Source organism: Siphateles boraxobius, unplaced genomic scaffold, assembly GCF_051911475.1.
Source record: "Siphateles boraxobius isolate OS27281-9 unplaced genomic scaffold, OSU_SipBor_1 84, whole genome shotgun sequence".
In the NCBI taxonomy this organism is placed as follows: Eukaryota; Metazoa; Chordata; class Actinopteri; order Cypriniformes; family Leuciscidae; genus Siphateles; species Siphateles boraxobius.
In genome coordinates, this window is record NW_027509213.1 from 1,458,802 (window position 1) to 1,477,027 (window position 18,226).

Consider the following 18,226-nt stretch of genomic DNA (forward strand, 5'->3'; position numbering starts at 1 on the left):
AAGGGTGACTCTTTATGTTTCTAAATGAAGAAAAAAAATTATAATAATAATATAGTGCTGTCAAATCGATTAATCGCGATTAATCACATCTAACATAAAGTTTGTGTTTATATAATATATGTATATATATTATTATATTTTTACATGTATATTTGTGTGTGTCCTACATGTACACACATATAAAGTATTTATGCATACAATATATACAGTGTGTGTGTGTGTGTGTGTTTGTGTGTTTGTGTGTGTGTGTGTGTGTGTGTGTGTGTGTGTGTGTGTGTGTGTGTGTGTGTGTGTGTGTGTGTGTGTGTGTGTGTGTGTGTGTGTGTGTGTGTGTGTGTGTGTGTGTGTGTGTGTGTGTGTGTATGGTAACACTTTACAATAAGGTTCATTAGTTAACATTAGTTAACTACCTTAGTTAACATGAACTAAGAATGAACAATACTTCTACAGCATTTATTAATCTTAGTTAATATTAATTTCAACATTTACTAATACGTTTTTACAATCAAAGGTTGTATTTGTTAAAATTAGTAAATGCACTGTGAACTTACATGAACAAACACTGAACAGGTTTATTTTTATTAACTAATATTAACAAAGATTAATACATACTGTAACAAATGTATTGCTCATTGTTAGTTCATGTTAGTTAATACATTAACTTATGTTAACTAATGAACCTTATTGTAAAGTGTTATCATATATATATAAATATATATATATATACATACATAGCCCCTATTTTTTGCATAATGACACTAAATTGTACAACTGACTGTATAACTGATAGCTTCATCACAATGCAATAATTTCAAATAAAATCTATATTTTATGTCAATTTCTTAATTTGGAAAGTAATGTAAAGTATTTTTCACATTGATGTTAATACTTTAATGTTATTAAAGTAAAAAAGTTATTTACAGTGTTTCAAAGGTACTCTTTCAGAAGTCAACATCTTCATCAAGAAGTCATTAGGTTGAGCATTTACCCTGGAGAATGTGGTGAATCATAACTTAGAAAAGTCTGAATATTTGACCATGAAAACCTCGAGCCACAGAGAGAGAGAGAGAGAGAGAGAGAGAGAGAGAGAGAGAGAGAGAGAGAGAGAGAGAGAGAGAGAGAGAGAGAGAGGTAAACACGCCTCCCTCTATATACTGTGGATGAAAGTGTTGACACTTAATTTGATCAGAGACATGGACACTGAAGCAGCAGCTCATCAATAAAAAGCAAGATACTGTAGATAGAGGACATTCTATCAGTCTAGACATTAACACAGAGTACAATAAAGTTAGGATTATTTATTATGTTTTATCCGGAATCACGCTATAAAAGTGCAAAATGGACAATGTTCTGACAGGAATTTTGTAGCCAAGATGATGAAGGCACTTTGGGCATTCAGGTATGAGATGGCACATTTCTTATAGCCTCCTTTTCATCAGTATCAATACATTTAATAAAAATAGATATAATCGCACTGTTCATTTGGATAATTTTTTGTATAAATGCAAAGTTAAAAATAGTCAAACTGGTCAATATTGGAAGGCATATACTATTTGCTTTATATTATTGAATGCACTGTACTATAGAAAGTTATGAAAAATAGTACAAATATGAAAAGTTCATTATGCACATTCTATCATTTACAACTGTTCACCACAGATTCTGTTTGTTACTGTTTATGCTTGTATGCATACACTTAATGTGTAAAAAGCATCAACAAATTATCAATAATTTAAGTACAGTGTCAATATACTTCAATTGTTGCATGATTATTTATTTGTGTGGATTTTTTCTGTATATTCTGAACTGTTTAAATTGTGACTGGTTGCTTTTGCACTGTTGGCTCCCTTCATGTGATTTATGTAATAATTTAAACGTAAACAAAAAAAGAATTAGCTAAAACTAAGCGATTTCTTTAGGAAACTAGTTATATTTTAGTGTAGGTTCATTAGTCTAAGTGTACATATACGTTTGTTGTTTATTTGTGACTGGCTGTCTGCATATTATCCCTTAGGCTACACTTAGGCTATCAGCTGCACTTGCATATAGATGGTCTCAAAGCGAAAAGAAAAGCTACAAAACTCCTGTTTTGATTCCATGGAGTCTGTCAGAATCCCGCTCCGTTCACGCACTTCATCAAATTATTTAAACAAGAGCCCCGCCTCTTTCACAACTTTTCTTCCCCTTCACTCGCCTCATTATGTTATTCAAACAGAAGCTCCACCCCCTTTTCACGCAACGCAAACAATAGCCCTCCTCTTTCATGTGCTTCACCACCTAATTAACATAAGAGCCCCGCCTCCTCCCTGCCTTCACCACTTCATTTAAATTATAGCCCCGCCTCCTTCACGCGCTTCATTCCTCGGTCCGACATCATTCAACGGCTTTAGCTAACGTAAAACGTGCTCCACAGTCCACACGGTCCGCTACTCACTGTATTACACAGATATATGGCTCAAAACATTAGCGTTATCTCTCGTATCGGTGCTTTTGTTACTTTGTGAAAATTTCGCCCAAAAGGAAAAAACGGTTCACCTCAAATGCCCTCGAATTCTCCCAGGTAAGTAGCTCTGGGTTTCATAAGCTAACATGTGTCTGCTAGCCTCTTGTATGTAACGTTATTTGACTAAGGACAGGTGGAGTTGTTTATAAACACTTAACTGTTTTCAGTCTGAATTAACGTGTTATGTTATAACGTTTTTAAGATAAATAACGTACGACTTTAATACCAGTAGCTGCTATATGGCTAATTGACGGTTAGCAATAAAAAAGCCTTTAGTTTAAACCTGGTATCTTCTGGTGAATACTCAAAAGTAAACACTCATGGTATCATTATTTTTGTATTATTAATAAAACAAACATATTTTGCTAAAAGCTAGACAGCCATGTGATATGATAAGCGTTTTGTATTAAATCGGCGAAAAATACTTGTGGAATTGGCGCCTCATTCATTTCCGGATGTCTTATTTTGATGGTCATTGTATTCATGATTTATATTTATTTTATTGATTGCTTTTATATTCTTTGTGTTGATTGAACGTCAGCTAACCTTCTGGCATGAACAAACGTTATTCCAGTAATATTAATAGAATTTTCATTCAAAGTTGGTATTTATTAATGTTCTCAAAACTTTAGCACAAAAACGTAATTTATACGTTCTTCATGAAACGTTTTTTTTTCCTGAAGCATTTCGCTTGGACTTCTAATTTATATATTTTTTTATCTTTTTCCAAACTGGAGAACATTAAAAAGTAACATTCTCATAATGTTTAAAAAATGATACAAATGATTTGAACATTCAGAAATAACGTTTTCATAACTTAATGGGAATATATTTTTGTTAGCTGGGAATCGTCTTATTTTTGTTTTTTGATTCTCCACCCATACAGCTTATAAACGTTTCACTCCTGTCATAATCCTAATTAAATTGTTAGTTCACACAAAAATGAAAATTATCCCATAGTTTACTCGCCCTCAAGCCATCCTAGGTGTATATGACTTTCTTCTTTCAGCCAAACACAGTCAGTTATGTTAAAAAATATCCTGGCTCTTCCAAGCTTTATAATGGGAGTGAATGGTACCTTGTTTTTTGAAGCCCAAAAAATACGACTCCAGGGGGTTAAGTCCTTTTAAAGTGAAACCATGCGTTTTTGTTAAAAAAAATCCATATTTATAACTTGATTTTTTATTTATTTTTTATCAATTATTTTTGTAATTGTTTATTTTCTGCATGTGATTATCTTTAAATAAATAATTCAATATTAATTCCTACTTTATATGTACTATATAGCTCTATTTTGACACGTATATTCTTGCAGGTGTTCGTGAACTACGAGAATAACTTAGGGACTTCTGTCTACCGTGAGCAGTTTGATTTCAACGCGGAGCCTCCTTGGGATCCTAGCTGATACCTGGAGAGGTCGCCCTCTGACCTGTCCCTGTAGGTTCACATCGCTGTAACCTCACTTATGGTGTTTTATAGGGCTGCACGATATTAAAGAAAAATGCGATATTAAATAATCCGATATTCGATATGCAATGCAATAATGCTTAAAGTGTGTGAAATAAACTTAATTGTCTTTAAAATTATATAACCTACATATGCGTTTCACATTCTTTTTGTGACAAGAAAACATCCCTTTAACTTCTGAAAGTGAACAGCAGTGCTTTACTGTAGCATAAGAAGTGTTATTTTAATATCAGAGTAAACCACGGGGTTTCAGGTTATCCTACATTAGGTTTATTTAACAACAGAAACTGAATAATCAAATGTAAAAATAAAACACTGCTTAGTTTTTTACTGTATGAATTAAATGTGTATATATACTGATTCTAACCGTACGTTCACACCGCCGCCGACTTGAGCGGCAAAGACGCTTGTCAAAAAGTACGGGGAAGCTCTTTGACGCTTTGGTCGCTCTGACGTAGCAGGGAGAAGAGAAGTATCACAACATGAAATGTCACATGAGATTGGTGTTTTTGCATTCCACTTCACTGCTTTTCTATTTAACTATGTAAACGCGCTAGACTGTGTGCTCGAGCTTTGTGTCTTTTGCCGCGTCTCGCGCATGTCACAGCGTTTAAAAAAAACGCGTCATTCAAGTTAAAATAAGTTCAACTTTAAGAACAAAAATGTAAACTATCCCAGCTATTTGATCCCATGCCTCGTTCTTTTGTAACTGGTCCCTATAAGCAAACAACGTCATATCATAAATGATAGGAAACCCAGCAACGACGATTATTAGCTTCTCCTCCATTTCATCTGAACTAATGTTTTGGTAGGAACGAAAGTTTACATCGTGTGTTTCTCCGGAATCAGCCAGCGCGGAGGACGTCTATATTCCGATTGGTTGCTGGCTTTTGCCGCTGAACCGCGTCATAGCTCATTACCATAAAGTTGAGCTACTTTCAACTTTCTGATTGATGCTCAAAACGCGACGCCGATGGATTTGAGAGAAGCCAGCTTCCATTTGAAAATGAATGACTTCCGGTAGCTTTGGAAGCTCAAGTCGGAGGCGATGTGAACGTACAGTTAAAGCTACAAAAGTTATTCAACCAAGAACAACGAGTGATTTTCTCTTATTGAGTCTTTTGTTCATGCGATATGCATATTCCAATATATATATTTGCGATATTTCGATAAAATTTCTATATATTGTGCAGTCCTAGTGTTTTACCATAACTTGCATATGCTTCAAGTGCAACAGGAAGTTCTGATTTTGGTCATACTGCCCACCTATTCTTCAAAGCAGTTGCAATTTAGTCTTTAGCTGTTTTTAGACCTGCTTTGAGAATGGATTGCAAGGGTCAAGGGAAGTCAGTGACTTTTTCCGATCGATCTCCACTGTAGGAGTCTTTCTGCTTTGCCGTCAAACATGATATTGTGACATTGAATGTTTCAAAGCCAAGTTTATATAACAGAATAAAATGCTGCAATTCACAGTTGGGGTCCCTGAGCACCAACAGCACGTCAAGTCATTGTTCAACACATTGATGCTAGATGTTCTTTAAAGATTTTATTTTTTGTCCATCTTGTGTTGCAGTGGATATCGCTAGGACCCAAGAGCTCTGAGGGGTCTCATAAATAGGTGACCTGCTTTATGCCAGTCAGAACATCAGATTACGGATGAGTATGAAGGGAACTCTGAATGAACTCCACTATTCTGTTGAGCTGCTGGAAGAAAGCGCAGCTCTCAGAGATGTGATCGATAAACACATTCATGATCAAACACTTGTAAGTATACCATTCTGCTGTGTTGTTGTTTCAATTATTGTGCATTTTTTGTACTGAGCATTGATGTATGTTGGTCTTCTTTAGGCACTGAAGAGTGCATTTTTTGTTGCTGACCTTGGAGTGATTGTGCGGCAGCAAATTCGCTGGAGAACTAAAATGGACCAGATTCGGCCTTTCTACACGGTCAAGACCAACAGCTGCCCTGTGGTTGTTGAAATCCTGGCTGCTCTTGGAACAGGCTTTGTTTGTTCAAACAAGGTGAACATAAAGTATAAAATATGTCTCATCCCTCGCTAAAACTAGTGTCCTAAAATAAGGCTTACTTTTTTTGTGTCTGTTTGAAAGCTATTTTTAACATGTATTAATATTTTTTAAAATAATATTATAACCTTCATCTGTTTTGTCTTCTGTGCTTGTCTCTCAGCATGAGATGGACTTGGTGAAGGTCTTTGGCGTCCCGTCTCAGGACATCATTCTCGGCGGCACGTGTAAACAGCTTTCCCATATCAAATACTCAGCCAAACATAACATCCCCCTCCTGGTTTGCGATAATGAGGTGGAGTTGAGGAAGATCGCACGCTGCCATCCCAAAGCAAAGTGAGTGGACTAGGCTTGTCGCTATGCAAACATTTGCAGTAAATTGTCACAATTCTCAGACAATATCCATGCAGTAGGGTTGGGAATATTTAGGCACCTCACGATCCGATTCTGGTAATCATTATCTGATTCTAAAACAATTAATCTACATTTTTTTTCATGCACTGCTTAGTTGAGGGTTTGTTCTGTTTGGCTTTTCATAATGTCATTTCAGACTAGTGAAAAGAAAACATCCAAAATGCACTTTTAAATGTTTATTTTATTGCGCCTTATTTATTTGCATCTGTAGATTTCAATGACAATAAGTATCTTCAAAGCGGTAAGTTTGTTCTTGTGTCAGAAATCCCCACTTCAGCAGCTTTACATACACCAGGGTTTTACAGAGGGGTTTGTTCTTAATATAAAATTTGCCTGATTTATAGAACTTTTAATTCTGAAAAACAAATTTTAGGGGGGGGGGGGGGATTCTTGCTGTTGACAGTAATTTTTGATTTATGGAAGAGAGATCCAAAATTCCCTCTGAAAACATCCTTTTACTCTAATCTAATGTATCAACAAAATGAAACTATTTTTAATCTGGTTTTATCCAATGTTCAAGTTTCTGTTCTGGAAACAAATGCAAATGAATGCATATTTAATTAAACAATGCATCATTTTCATATTTAAACGACATTTTAGAAAAATTGTACAACAAGTTACTTTTTTACTCTTTTCATATGTGGTGCCTTGCCTACTGATTTTGCATATTTGTTTTGTGTTATGTAATTATAGTTACTTAATAAAATAATGTTAAGAATTATTAACAAGTTAGATATAGCTTTAAAACATAAAAGTTAAAAAGGGGAACAAAGAAAAATTACAAGCAATGAAGAAAAAGTGCATTCCAGATAAGGACTGTTAGGGATTTTTCTCAGCATTATTGCGGTTTACATATTACTGGTGATCTCATAGACAGCAGCAAGTCTAATAGGCTGCATTCACAGTAATGCGCAGGGTTTTTTAGCACTAACCTTCATCTTGAACTTGCTTTCTGCCACAGGGTGTTACTGCTGTTGACGTCAGAGAGCTGTTGTGAGAGAGCGGAGATGGCCATACCGTTCGGCTCCACGCTGAAGGACTGCAGACACCTGCTGGAGAGTGCCAGAGAGCTCAACCTGCACGTTACCGGAGTCAAGTGAGTCTGTCTTCAGTGTGGAGAGGATATTTACAGAGCCCCTAAAGGGACATGGTGATGGGAAAAAATATGGGCGGCATATCAAGTTTGTACAACATGTTGATATATTTTTTATAAACAATATAGAATGGCAATACCTGTCATATGGATATGCAATAATTTTTTTTTGAGCAAATCTGAAAAATTGCGCAGAAAGTGCATAATCCAATTTGTAATAAACATGAGACATGCTTTATATTAAGGGCTTCAAAATAACTTCTACGATATAATTAACACGTAGTTTAATGTAGCTTGCTCTGACAGATAGACTGCTTGTGCTGTTTAATGTGTTGGAGATGTGATGTTTTCCTCAGTGCATAACTTATATTTCACAGTTTGATTCTCCATCTGTAAAAGTCATGCAAATGTTTCAATTTTGCTGTCAGTAGTGGATGAGCCTATGATAAACAGACAGTGTGACTAAAATGTACATTTTGTTAAAATATATGTTTTTGGATATTAAAAGCACAGTATGTAACAGTAAATCACCACTAGAGGTCACTTATTCTTAAGGCGTAGCTTGATGTCTCTATTAGTGAGTGTGGCTTTGGACACAAAACATAGCATAACCTTTAGTATGAACAATGTTTATAGCACAACATTGGGCAGGATGTGAATTTTTATTAATTTATATTTAATAAATAGACAAAAATGTGAGTCTTTTTCAGCCAAAAAATATAAGATGCGATTTATTTATTTATTTATTTATTTCCTTATTGCCCAGTCCACTTTCATGCCATGTGACCATTAACTGGCTAATAAAAAAGTGGGAACTCCTGCATTAGATATTAAAGCAAGTGTGTAATCAAATGACGATAGAGTTTTTCTCAGAACTATTTTTCGGCTCTGAGCCATGCAGTTTTGCCAAGGGCATTTATAAAGGAAGGAAATGAGGTAGGTTTTGATTTCATGCTGTTGGTTCATGCTTTGCTCACAGATTCAACATTCCCAGTTGTTGTCAGGATGCACAAGCGTTCTCTCGTGCTGTGTCTGATGCCCGCTGTGTCTTTGATATGGGGGTGAGTCAACGCTCATGGATCAAATTTTGATTTGATTGTTCCTTTTGTGCCATGAGTTTCCCTCCTGAATCAAGAGGGAATGATCTTTATTAATCTAAATGTCACTCGCTGCAGACTGCATAAGTATTTATTTCCCGCATGATAATGTGTTATAAATGAATTTGATCTTAGGAGGAGCTAGGCTTTGAGATGAATATTCTGGACATTGGAGCGGGCTTTGATGGAAGTGAAGCACAGTTAGACAAGGTAATGTATTCTGCTTTAAATTTGTAAGAGATTTTTTTGCATTTATGAATGCTTTCCCCCTGAGCTTCTAATGTTTTTGTGTGCAGGTTCACCAGACGCTTAAACCCATGCTGGACATGTATTTTCCTCCCTCGACCAGCTTGTCGATCATCGCCGAACCCGGAGCTTATTATGTGTCATCTGCTTTCACGCTGGCCGTGAATATAATCGCTAAGGAAACAGTGGCTCGGGATTGCAGCGGTCAACCACACAGTGAGTACAATGTTCATGTCAGATATTCATGATATATTGTAGCTTTGTAGCTTTTAAATTGAGATAAATATTGGATCATCAAAAAGATATGTAAATGCTTGGTAACTGTTTACTGTTTATCTACGTCGGACACATAACTGTAATTAAAATTATTAGCCTTTGGCTTGACTACGTTATCAAACAGCTAATAATGTGTTGCTAATGTTATACAAACCATGTTCCCATTCGCCATTTCAGAGTCAGCTGCCTTCGAAAAATCAGCATCCTTGCAAACGTTTAGAAAAACTTAGAACGTCAGTGGAGAAAGGCATATAGTCCTCTTCATACATCATAACATTGTAAGAGACATCATATACATAATCTACCCGCTATATTGCTAAATGTACCTGTTTTTTCTCCGGGATCACCTGGCTTTCCTTAAGACCCCCCTGCTTCACAGCAGTTAATGATATGCTGAAGCCTGCCCGCACGTCAACGCTTGGTTACAGCATGTTTGTGACGCAGAGATCGGGCGATTTCAGACTGTTGTTTTGAGACTGTCTTTGGTCACTGCAGTTTTAAAGAGAAAATTCTCAGCAATGGTGTTGACTTATGAATTTGCACATGGTTTGTTTTAAAGCATATTAAAAACACCACATATAATAACACCACATATAAACAACATTGACAGGGGGACTTTAAATATGTCTAATAGGTGATACATTGATCATCGGGTGTTTATTAAACTCTTTCAGAACTACTGTCAGCAAACGATGAGCCAGAGTTTCTCTACTACATGAATGATGGCGTTTATGGGTCATTTGCCAGGAAGCTGCTGTGTGAAGATTTAATATCGATGCCTTCGGCACACAAGGTAAATATTTTTCAGTTTTTTCTAAAGAATGTGACATTGCATATGCCTAATGCATAAACATGTACGGATCAAGTTTTTATATATATATATATATATATATATATATATATATATATATATATATATATATATATATATAATTTTGTGTTTGTAACAGCATGGAAAAAACTACATTTCATACATGCAGTCAGTGACTTCAGTACACATTTTTTTTGTGGGGGAGAGACTTTAAAATCATTTCTTTGAACATCCTCTTTTGTCATTGACCCAATCACAAGCCATTGTTGTTTAAATCTATTGATGCGGTTAAAGCTGATATTGATAATATACTGTTTTCTCAGGAGATGAGCGCAGAAGAGCCACTGTTCTCCTGCAGTCTGTGGGGTCCGTCTGCTGATGATCTGGATCAGGTGGTGGAGCGATGTCTGCTGCCCGAGCTCAGTGTAGGAGACTGGCTGCTTTTCAGCAACGCAGGGGCCAACAGTCTGGGGGCCGCATTCACTAACAGAGATGAACACAAACCGCTCGTCTTCTACAGCATCTCCGAATACGACTGGTATGGAGTGAATGTTTGTGTCTTGGTTTCAAAGCTGGTGCATTTATGTTGATTTTTAAACTACTTGTTTTTCTTTGCAGGCAAGAGATTCGTAATTGTGGCGTCAGTTTGGACACAGGGATGAAGAACTTCTCTCTTGGACCATGTTGCCTACGATCATGCATGTCTGAGGCAGCCATTTCTACCCCAGCTTAACAATAAGCCACTTATTAATGTCATTGTTTTGTAAAGATTGACTTTAAGCGCTTAAGAACCTGAACTCTTCTCAAAAGCTTCAGATGCTTCTAGGACCAGAGCTGAAGAAGTGTTATTGACCAGAATAACTTCATAGCCATCAGAACTGATGGATATACAGCAAATAGTTAGGATTCGCTTTAACAAATGGGCCAGTTAGCGTTTACAGATTTACTTAATTAATTTTAAGTTTTATAAATATATACAAATTGATTGCATATATTTCTTCTAAGTGAATCAATCATGAACCCAAAAGGGGGGAAGTTATTTATTAAACCTCAAGTCTAGTTTCATGACATCATCAGATGCTTTTCAAGAAATGTGCACCTGTTTTTGTTATTTGTATTAAGAATGTGATGTTTTAAACTGGATCATCGTGATCTTCGTCCTATTTGAACTGTTGCAGTAATAGTGCAGCAGAGCAATGTGTTTTAAAAGTGTTTTTTGTGGACTTTGTAAATTGTTGTAATCTTACGCCCAGAATGCACCTTGTGCAAGTGTGCAAATGCCAAGCGTCTTGTACAGTTGTACATATTTGTATGTGTTGCATTGCGGTGACAAGCAAGTTACTGCATTTTAAGGAAAGAAGATGTGTGCAGTGCAGTAAGAAATTCATAGTGTTATGAACTGTAGATGCATTTTGTAATGTAATATTGCACAAAATTGAGATTTCATAGCTAGAAGGATCTTTCGGGTCCGAGTTGTCGCTTTTCTAAGCTATAGTATACGAGCATCAGATGCAGCTCGGATCTCAAGCATTGTCTCAGTATTACATGTGTTCTGTCCAGGACGTCTCTGCTTTTGTCTCGGAAAGTGTTGTAGATGGTTGGAGCAAGTGGTGCTGGTTGAAATGAGAGGAAGCTGTGTTGCTCTTTACTTGCAAGATCCAGGCGAGCGCTGTGGTTTCTTACCCTCTTTTGTCAACAGATGAAAAGGAATTTGATATGTGAAATGTGTTTGTTTAGTTTTCGGTGTCAGAGCATCAATTATAGACTGTTTGGCGTTTACAGCATTTACCATGTACAGATTTGCTGTCAATAAAATGGCATTAAGTGGCCTTGTTGAATCATTTTATGTTCCCTTTACTGTAAAAGTTCACTTTTGAACTTGAGTTTAGATAAACTTAGGTTAGTGATCATCTGCTTTTTTTACGCTTCTGAGTTACATTTGTTGCAATGTATATTACAAAATCCGGTTTCAGCACACAAATGAGATTTGCAAATTGGTATTTTCGTCATACTAATGAAAATACTGTTTAAAAAAGGCTTTCATTTATTTCTATTTTGCAAAAAAAAAACAATCCAATTTCATGGCAGTGCATTTAAATGCGGGCAAATAAAAGTAACACTTTATTGCAAAGTCCCATTAGTAAATGCATTAACTGAAAATACATTTGTTGCAGTGTTTAATCGTTAATATTAGTTAATAAAAATACAACTGTTCATGTTGGCTCAAGTGTGCAATGTAGTGAACAAATGTAACCTTTAAAGAGTTACTAAACAAACAAGCACGAGATTAAACTGCAAAAGTTGAGACAAAACCTTTAAAAGTTTTTAAAGAATATTAGAATGATTTCTGAAGGATCATGTAAGACTCAAGTAATTATGCTGAAAATTCAGCTTTCATCACAGGAATAATTTTGAAATATATTCACATAGAAAACACCGGTATTTTAAATTGTAGTATTACTGATTTTACTGTATTTTTGAACAAATAAATGCACCCTTGGTGGGCAGAAGAGACGACTTTCAAAAGCATAAAAGAATCCTAATTATTCCAACTTTTGAATGGTTGTGTGTGTGTGTGTGTGTGTATAATAAACGATTTAAAAAAAAAAAACTAGTACAGATACACAAGGACGTCTCCTTGTTTCGGTCTGTCAGCTCTCAGTCTTGGGCGCCAGCGGCTGCAGGGTTCGACAGAGCCCGCTGATGTTGTTAAGATGGCAAACCTCTTTCTGCCACACTGGTGTTCTCCTGGCTGTTAGATGGCGGCGTGTGTGTTTTGCCAGGTGGTCGCTGCGCACAAAGCGAATGTGGCATACGGGGCAGGCAAACCGCTTCTCTCCCGTGTGTGTGCGGCGATGACGTGAAAGTTCATCAGATCTGGCAAAACGCCTCAAGCAGCCGTCCCAGCAGCACCGGAACGGCTTCTCACCTGGAGGACAAGAAAAGTGCAGGAAACACAACTTTGACAATTGAGAAGCACTGATCTAAATCATGCAAGCCTATATATATATATATATATATATAGGCTTAAATTTTATATGCAACTCATATACACAAAAAATGTACATCTTATATTTATGTATGACTGACAGATGTGCATCTCATTAAGTTTGTTAAAACTCTGTATTCCAAACTTCTAGAAATAATACATACAATTTAAATACATACAGTATTGTCCAAAAGTGATGTCCGGAGAGGATATTTGTTTTTAAATGACCCTTAAAGTTCAATTAAACCATCAAAATATGAAAATATTTTTATTTTATTTTAAATATGAGTGAATAGCAAAACACTAAACTTGAAATCTGTCAAAGTGGAAGTTTTACTTTGCAAAAAAAAAAAAAAAAAAAGCATACATTGACTCGTCTCAAAAGCATCTCTGGCTGTGCATAAGAAACATTGGGTGTGCCACATTTATTGTCAAATTAATGTGCAAAAAAACTCGGACCCGGCTTATCACTAACTTTACACAATAGACTGGGCTGATGTGTAAAACTGGCTTGACACATAAACATAATACTAGGCCTACAGTATATAAAATATAACTCAGGGTTCAACATAAAGGCTTTACATGTGCTTGTCCTTCGAACAAGTAAATCAGCCATTCTCTTGTCCAAGTAAAAATCCAGAAATCGGTTTAAACGTATGCTTCATCTTTCATTTTAAATTGTTAGATTTGATCAATAAATTCAATTGAAATAATAAGACACTATGCTGTTACCAATCAAATTAATTAATTTACACTGAAAAATTACAACTGCATTAAATAATGTTACGAGATTGTTTTAAATATTTTTTGAAGATCAAAAAATATGATATTGGAAAGAATTATAGCCTACTTTTAAACACGAAACTAAACCACCAGTAGGGGGCGGCAGGTGACTATCTTAATGAGTGAGTTATTGAGTCATTTATTCAAATGATTCGTTCAAGGAATCGTTAAGGAATGAGGCAGTTGTCATTGAATTGGGTCATTGAATCTTTGACTCAATCGATTCATTCAAAGCGCTGAATCATTCATTAATGCAGTTGTGCTATGTTTGTTTGGAACTATTTTCGCTGCTCAAATAGAACAAAAACAGTCAATATTGTGTCTAAAATGTAAGTGACTTGATATTAATTACTTGTTTATTGAACTGTCATATGAAATCAGTGTCATATTTTCAATCGTGATGGTATTCAGCACTCGTGGTAACTGTGATGTTGCTTAACTGTATCATATCATATGTTATAAATATGAAAACTCCACATTAATTTTGTAACCGCTCTATGTTCATTAAGTTTCTTTGTGTGAACTGCGCTCATTGTTTCTATTTCTCCTCATGAGGCGCGAGCCTCAACAGCAGTCAGCGGTTGTTTGCGGATTGGTTGACAGTCCGAATGTCGGCAGAATTTTTTTAACGATAATAATTTAAAAATTAAAATACATTTTAAATGTACAAATATTTTAGCTAAACAACAATAGTCCAAGTTTAGGAAACGTTTTTATTAAAACTTTAAAAAAGAATTCTGCATCTATTTTAGGTGTGCCAGCTGCCACTGCCAGGCCAGATTGACTACAACTATCAATTATTAATATTTCATGGATCTCTCTTGTTTATGCATGCATTCATAGTTTCTTTGTATGACAGCTTGGCAAAAATTGATCGGCACAATTTGGCATGTTTCATTGCGTTATCACAAATAAAACAACCGACTCCAAGCACAGCTTTAATAATATTTGATTAAAAGGTGAAGGGTCATATTTTCTAGGCCGGACATCACTATTGGCCACTATTGAAATTGAATTTAGGCAAGTGCTGAAGAAGCGTAATTCTCTCTACCTGTGTGTGTCCTCAGGTGTGCTTTCAGGTGGGAGCTTTTGAAGTATGTTTTCCCACAGTGCGGGTGAGTGCAGACATAGTCGCGAGTCCGTGCCGGAGCGGATTCAGATGCGGGTCTGTTTGTGGATGAGTTGTGGACAGGCGCGGGAGCGATGGCGGGAAACTTCAGCCCACATGAAGGTGTTTGTTTAGGGGGCAGAATTACCACGACTGAACCTTTGGCCATCAGACCGGCCACAAAAACCACAGGCGCTTGACAAACGTTTGCCGAACCAGGAAAAGATTGAGAGAGTGGAAGCGTCTGGAAGACTGAAAATGATGGCATGCTTCCAGAAGAAGAATCGGACACCATTGCAGCAGGGGCTGATGGGGGATCAGATCTGAGAGGCTGGAGGTTTATTGCGGAGTCACTGGCGCTGTGACTCTGTGCATCTGACGTGTGGCGGATCACACTGATGGCTTGAGATCTGGTGACCCCTGACCCGTGGTGTTGGTCACAGTCAGGACTGTACGGTGGAGTCATGCACGACACCGCCTGAAATAAAATATTACTTTACTAATACAAATGATTGGCCAGATTACCGTCCTTACTCGTAAAAAATAAAGTTTCTTTATTGGCATTGAAGGTTTCATGAAGAACCTTTAACATTCATAAAAGTTTTCCATTCCACAAAAACTGCTTTATAGTGGAGGAAGTTTCTTTAGATGAAAACCCCCTGTGGTGAAAATCAAGTTTTTAATGTTGTTTATATGTCTGTATGGTGTTTTTAATATTCTTTAAGACAAACCATGTGCAAATTCATAAGTCAACTCACCATTGCTGAATATTTTCTCGTTAAAACTACAGTGAATAAAAGACAGTCTCAAAAACACGGTTTGAAATCGCTGGTGTTTCTGACGTCACAAACTACCTTGTAACCAATCAGATCAACGTGTGATCGTCATGAGTGGATCTCTGAGCTGCTGTGAGTGAGTGGAGGTGGGGCTCATTTGCATATTCATAGAACCACGTATACTAAATGAGGCAAGGGTGTAGAGTTACATTCAAGCTATTTTAAGGCATGAATAATTTTTTCCCAAGGACAAAATCGCTTAAATATGTAATTTTGCTGATCAAAGATGAGTTTAAAGGGATACAATTAGTGACTACTGGGGGACTTTAAATGTTCTTCACACTAAGAACTCTTCATTGAAAGGTTCTTTGTAGAACCCAAAATGGCTCTTCTCTACAAAAAAATAATATTTTTATTATTTAAATTTATTTATTATTTTATTTAAAATAAAATATTTTTAAGAATATATATTGACAGGCTGATTTTCCATTTAGCATGCAGTTTAACTTTTTGAGTAAATCTCACAAAAACACATTCAGGTCATATTGTGCCATTATTATATATAATCAATATATTATAATTTTCCATTATTTGTGCCATCAAGTACAACATGAATTACTGTAATCTTTTAAATGTTGTACTTTTGCTTTTGGTCATTTCAGTCAGAATCTCATTATTACTGACATGCAGTCCTTTTTTCTCCGGTCTGCCTTATAACTGTAATACAATCAGATATTAAATTATTTTACATTATTTTTATTTTATTATTCTGAATATTTTGTGTCTGAGTCTGTACATCACACGAGTATAAAGAAATAATTATACAGAAAAAAACGAACTAAGATCATTTCTTTTTTGCATGACTTCACAAAATAGAACTACCAAATTTAATACTTTATTACATATTACAATATTCTTTATATAATCATTTTTAAAGTTTTATTTTTTCTTAAAGTCCCCCAGTAGTCAATTCACGAGTTCACACTTGCATGTAATGAAGTGGAGTAAAGGTTATGCGTATTTGCGTGCTGTCCGGGGGAGGGGTACGAACCCAGAGTACTCCCCCGTTGTTGTAAGAGTAGTTAGGACTAGAAGTGAGGAGACGGGGTGTTGGAGGGATGCTGTTAAACTGTCAACGAATGGAGGTAAGTCTGCTGTATATATACACCTCTTGTTTTGGTAAGTGGTTGATTAACTGCCTGCGCTCCTCTTGTGTTAATTTAGGTTAATTATCTGAACGTGCTCCTCCCGAACTTTGTTAATAAAACATCTTTCATTTTATCTTTGATCACCAAAATGACCTTGAAAAATGTTCTTCATGCCTTAAAATAGCTTGAATGTAACTCGACACTCTTGAGCCCCGCCTCCACTCACTCACAGCAGCTCATTGATCTGATTGGTTACAAGGTAGTTTGTGATGTCAGAAACACCAGCGATTTCAAATGGTGTTTTTGAGACTGTCTTTGGTTCACTGCAGAATAATAAATACTCAGAAATGCTGTTGACTTGTGCATTTGCACATGTTTTTTCTTAAAGCATCCTAAAAACACCACATAGACATAAACAACATTAAAAGCTTGATTTTCACCCTTTAAAATCAATGTAATCAATTTTATTATCAATTTTAAAAAATATTATATGCAATACAAAAATATACATACATTACAGTTTAAATAATAATACAGTAATGATTTGGAGATTTGCATAAGATTTTTGTGTTGTAGTATTGATAATTGTGGGAGTTAAATATGCATTATTTTTTATTAAAATAAAATTTTTCTGTGTGATACTGGGTTGAAATATGACCTGGATCTGTCTGTGAGCTTCACCTCTGTCTCACTCACAAAGGACGACTGGTGTAAATCAGCAGTGACTGAACACACTGAATCCTCACAGGCATCAGAGGAAGGCGTCAAGGGCCGAAATTCCCTCTTCCGGACATTTCCGGACTCCCAGTCAATGTTCATGGATATCAGGGCCTCCACAGCTTCTGAATGTCTCCTGTCTGTGTCTGTACATGTCACATGCTGCTAGATGTGAAAGTGTATGGAAGAAAAGATCATGACTATAATTATATAAAAGAGATTATAATTCCTGCCTGCAATTGAGAATTTGCATAACTTCACAAAGTAGCTCAAATGTAATACTTAATACTTTATTAATAATAATGTTTTATTTTTAATATTTCTTTAAAAATCAAGGTATTTTTATAATCATCAATTGAATTGATTCAATTCCTTCCCTTCAATGTAGCCTACATCAACTATTAATATTTGCTAATGGCTTTTATTCTAAATTAGCATTTTATAAACATAAATAAACGAATTAAATAAATATAATACAAATCAAACAAAAAGAAAGCATTAGCCAATATCTGCATCTCGGGCAAGTATGAAGTTAAACAGATTATTGATAAACTGCAGAAAGAATTAAAATTCTTAAACATAGATAGTTTACTTACAATTTCAGATAGTGATGACATACTGATGCTGTATTATATCTCTCGTTTATTATTGTGACTGAACACTTATGTCTCATTATGATAAATACTGTCACCGTTTCTTGAGCTTAGATTCATTCACATATTTCAGAAAACCGAGTAGGGGCCATGTGGGCGTGGTTTCATCTCCAGCCAATC

General features: G+C 35.8%; 2 protein-coding genes across 6 annotated transcripts; one reads left to right on the top strand and one right to left on the bottom strand.

The window, feature by feature from the left end:
• The first annotated feature begins 1,178 nt into the window (after positions 1–1,178).
• On the top strand, positions 1,179–11,761 carry azin1a (antizyme inhibitor 1a). 2 transcript variants are annotated; one of them, XM_077221550.1, is made up of 12 exons: positions 1,179–1,399; positions 3,819–3,940; positions 5,544–5,734; positions 5,819–5,992; positions 6,159–6,331; positions 7,371–7,505; positions 8,482–8,563; positions 8,735–8,809; positions 8,896–9,061; positions 9,796–9,914; positions 10,256–10,470; positions 10,551–11,761. In XM_077221550.1, the coding sequence occupies exons 3-12, from the start codon at positions 5,627–5,629 to the stop codon at positions 10,663–10,665; spliced, it is 1,362 nt and encodes a 453-aa protein (XP_077077665.1). In that variant the 5' UTR covers positions 1,179–1,399; positions 3,819–3,940; positions 5,544–5,626; the 3' UTR covers positions 10,666–11,761. The 2 variants fall into 2 exon arrangements, with proteins under 2 accessions (XP_077077665.1, XP_077077664.1); XM_077221549.1 differs by lacking the exon at positions 1,179–1,399 and adding an exon at positions 2,340–2,560.
• A 197-nt stretch (positions 11,762–11,958) lies between these two features.
• Positions 11,959–18,167, bottom strand: klf10 (Kruppel like factor 10). 4 transcript variants are annotated; one of them, XM_077221553.1, is made up of 4 exons: positions 18,050–18,167; positions 17,433–17,618; positions 14,756–15,290; positions 11,959–12,861 (listed from the first exon to the last, which is right to left on the bottom strand). In XM_077221553.1, the coding sequence occupies exons 1-4, from the start codon at positions 18,068–18,070 to the stop codon at positions 12,584–12,586; spliced, it is 1,020 nt and encodes a 339-aa protein (XP_077077668.1). In that variant the 5' UTR covers positions 18,071–18,167; the 3' UTR covers positions 11,959–12,583. The 4 variants fall into 4 exon arrangements, with proteins under 4 accessions (XP_077077668.1, XP_077077666.1, XP_077077667.1 ...); XM_077221551.1 differs by having other exon boundaries at positions 17,418–17,618; XM_077221552.1 differs by having other exon boundaries at positions 17,418–17,615; positions 18,050–18,158.
• Between the last annotated feature and the right edge of the window lie 59 nt (positions 18,168–18,226).

What these genes read in the sequence shown, in the direction of transcription:
- azin1a (XM_077221550.1), top strand. Translation starts at nt 5,627, where the DNA reads ATGAGTATGAAGGGAACTCTGAATGAACTCCACTATTCTGTTGAGCTG. An exon ending in ACATTCATGATCAAACACTT is followed by an intron (nt 5,735 to 5,818) that starts GTAAGTATACCA and finishes GGTCTTCTTTAG; the next exon opens with GCACTGAAGAGTGCATTTTT. An exon ending in CGCTGCCATCCCAAAGCAAA is followed by an intron (nt 6,332 to 7,370) that starts GTGAGTGGACTA and finishes TTTCTGCCACAG; the next exon opens with GGTGTTACTGCTGTTGACGT.
- klf10 (XM_077221551.1), bottom strand. Translation starts at nt 18,070, where the DNA reads ATGTCATCACTATCTGAAATT. An exon ending in TGTCATCACTATCTGAAATT is followed by an intron (nt 17,619 to 18,049) that starts GTAAGTAAACTA and finishes TTTCACATCTAG; the next exon opens with CAGCATGTGACATGTACAGA. An exon ending in CCTTTGTGAGTGAGACAGAG is followed by an intron (nt 15,291 to 17,417) that starts GTGAAGCTCACA and finishes ATTTTATTTCAG; the next exon opens with GCGGTGTCGTGCATGACTCC.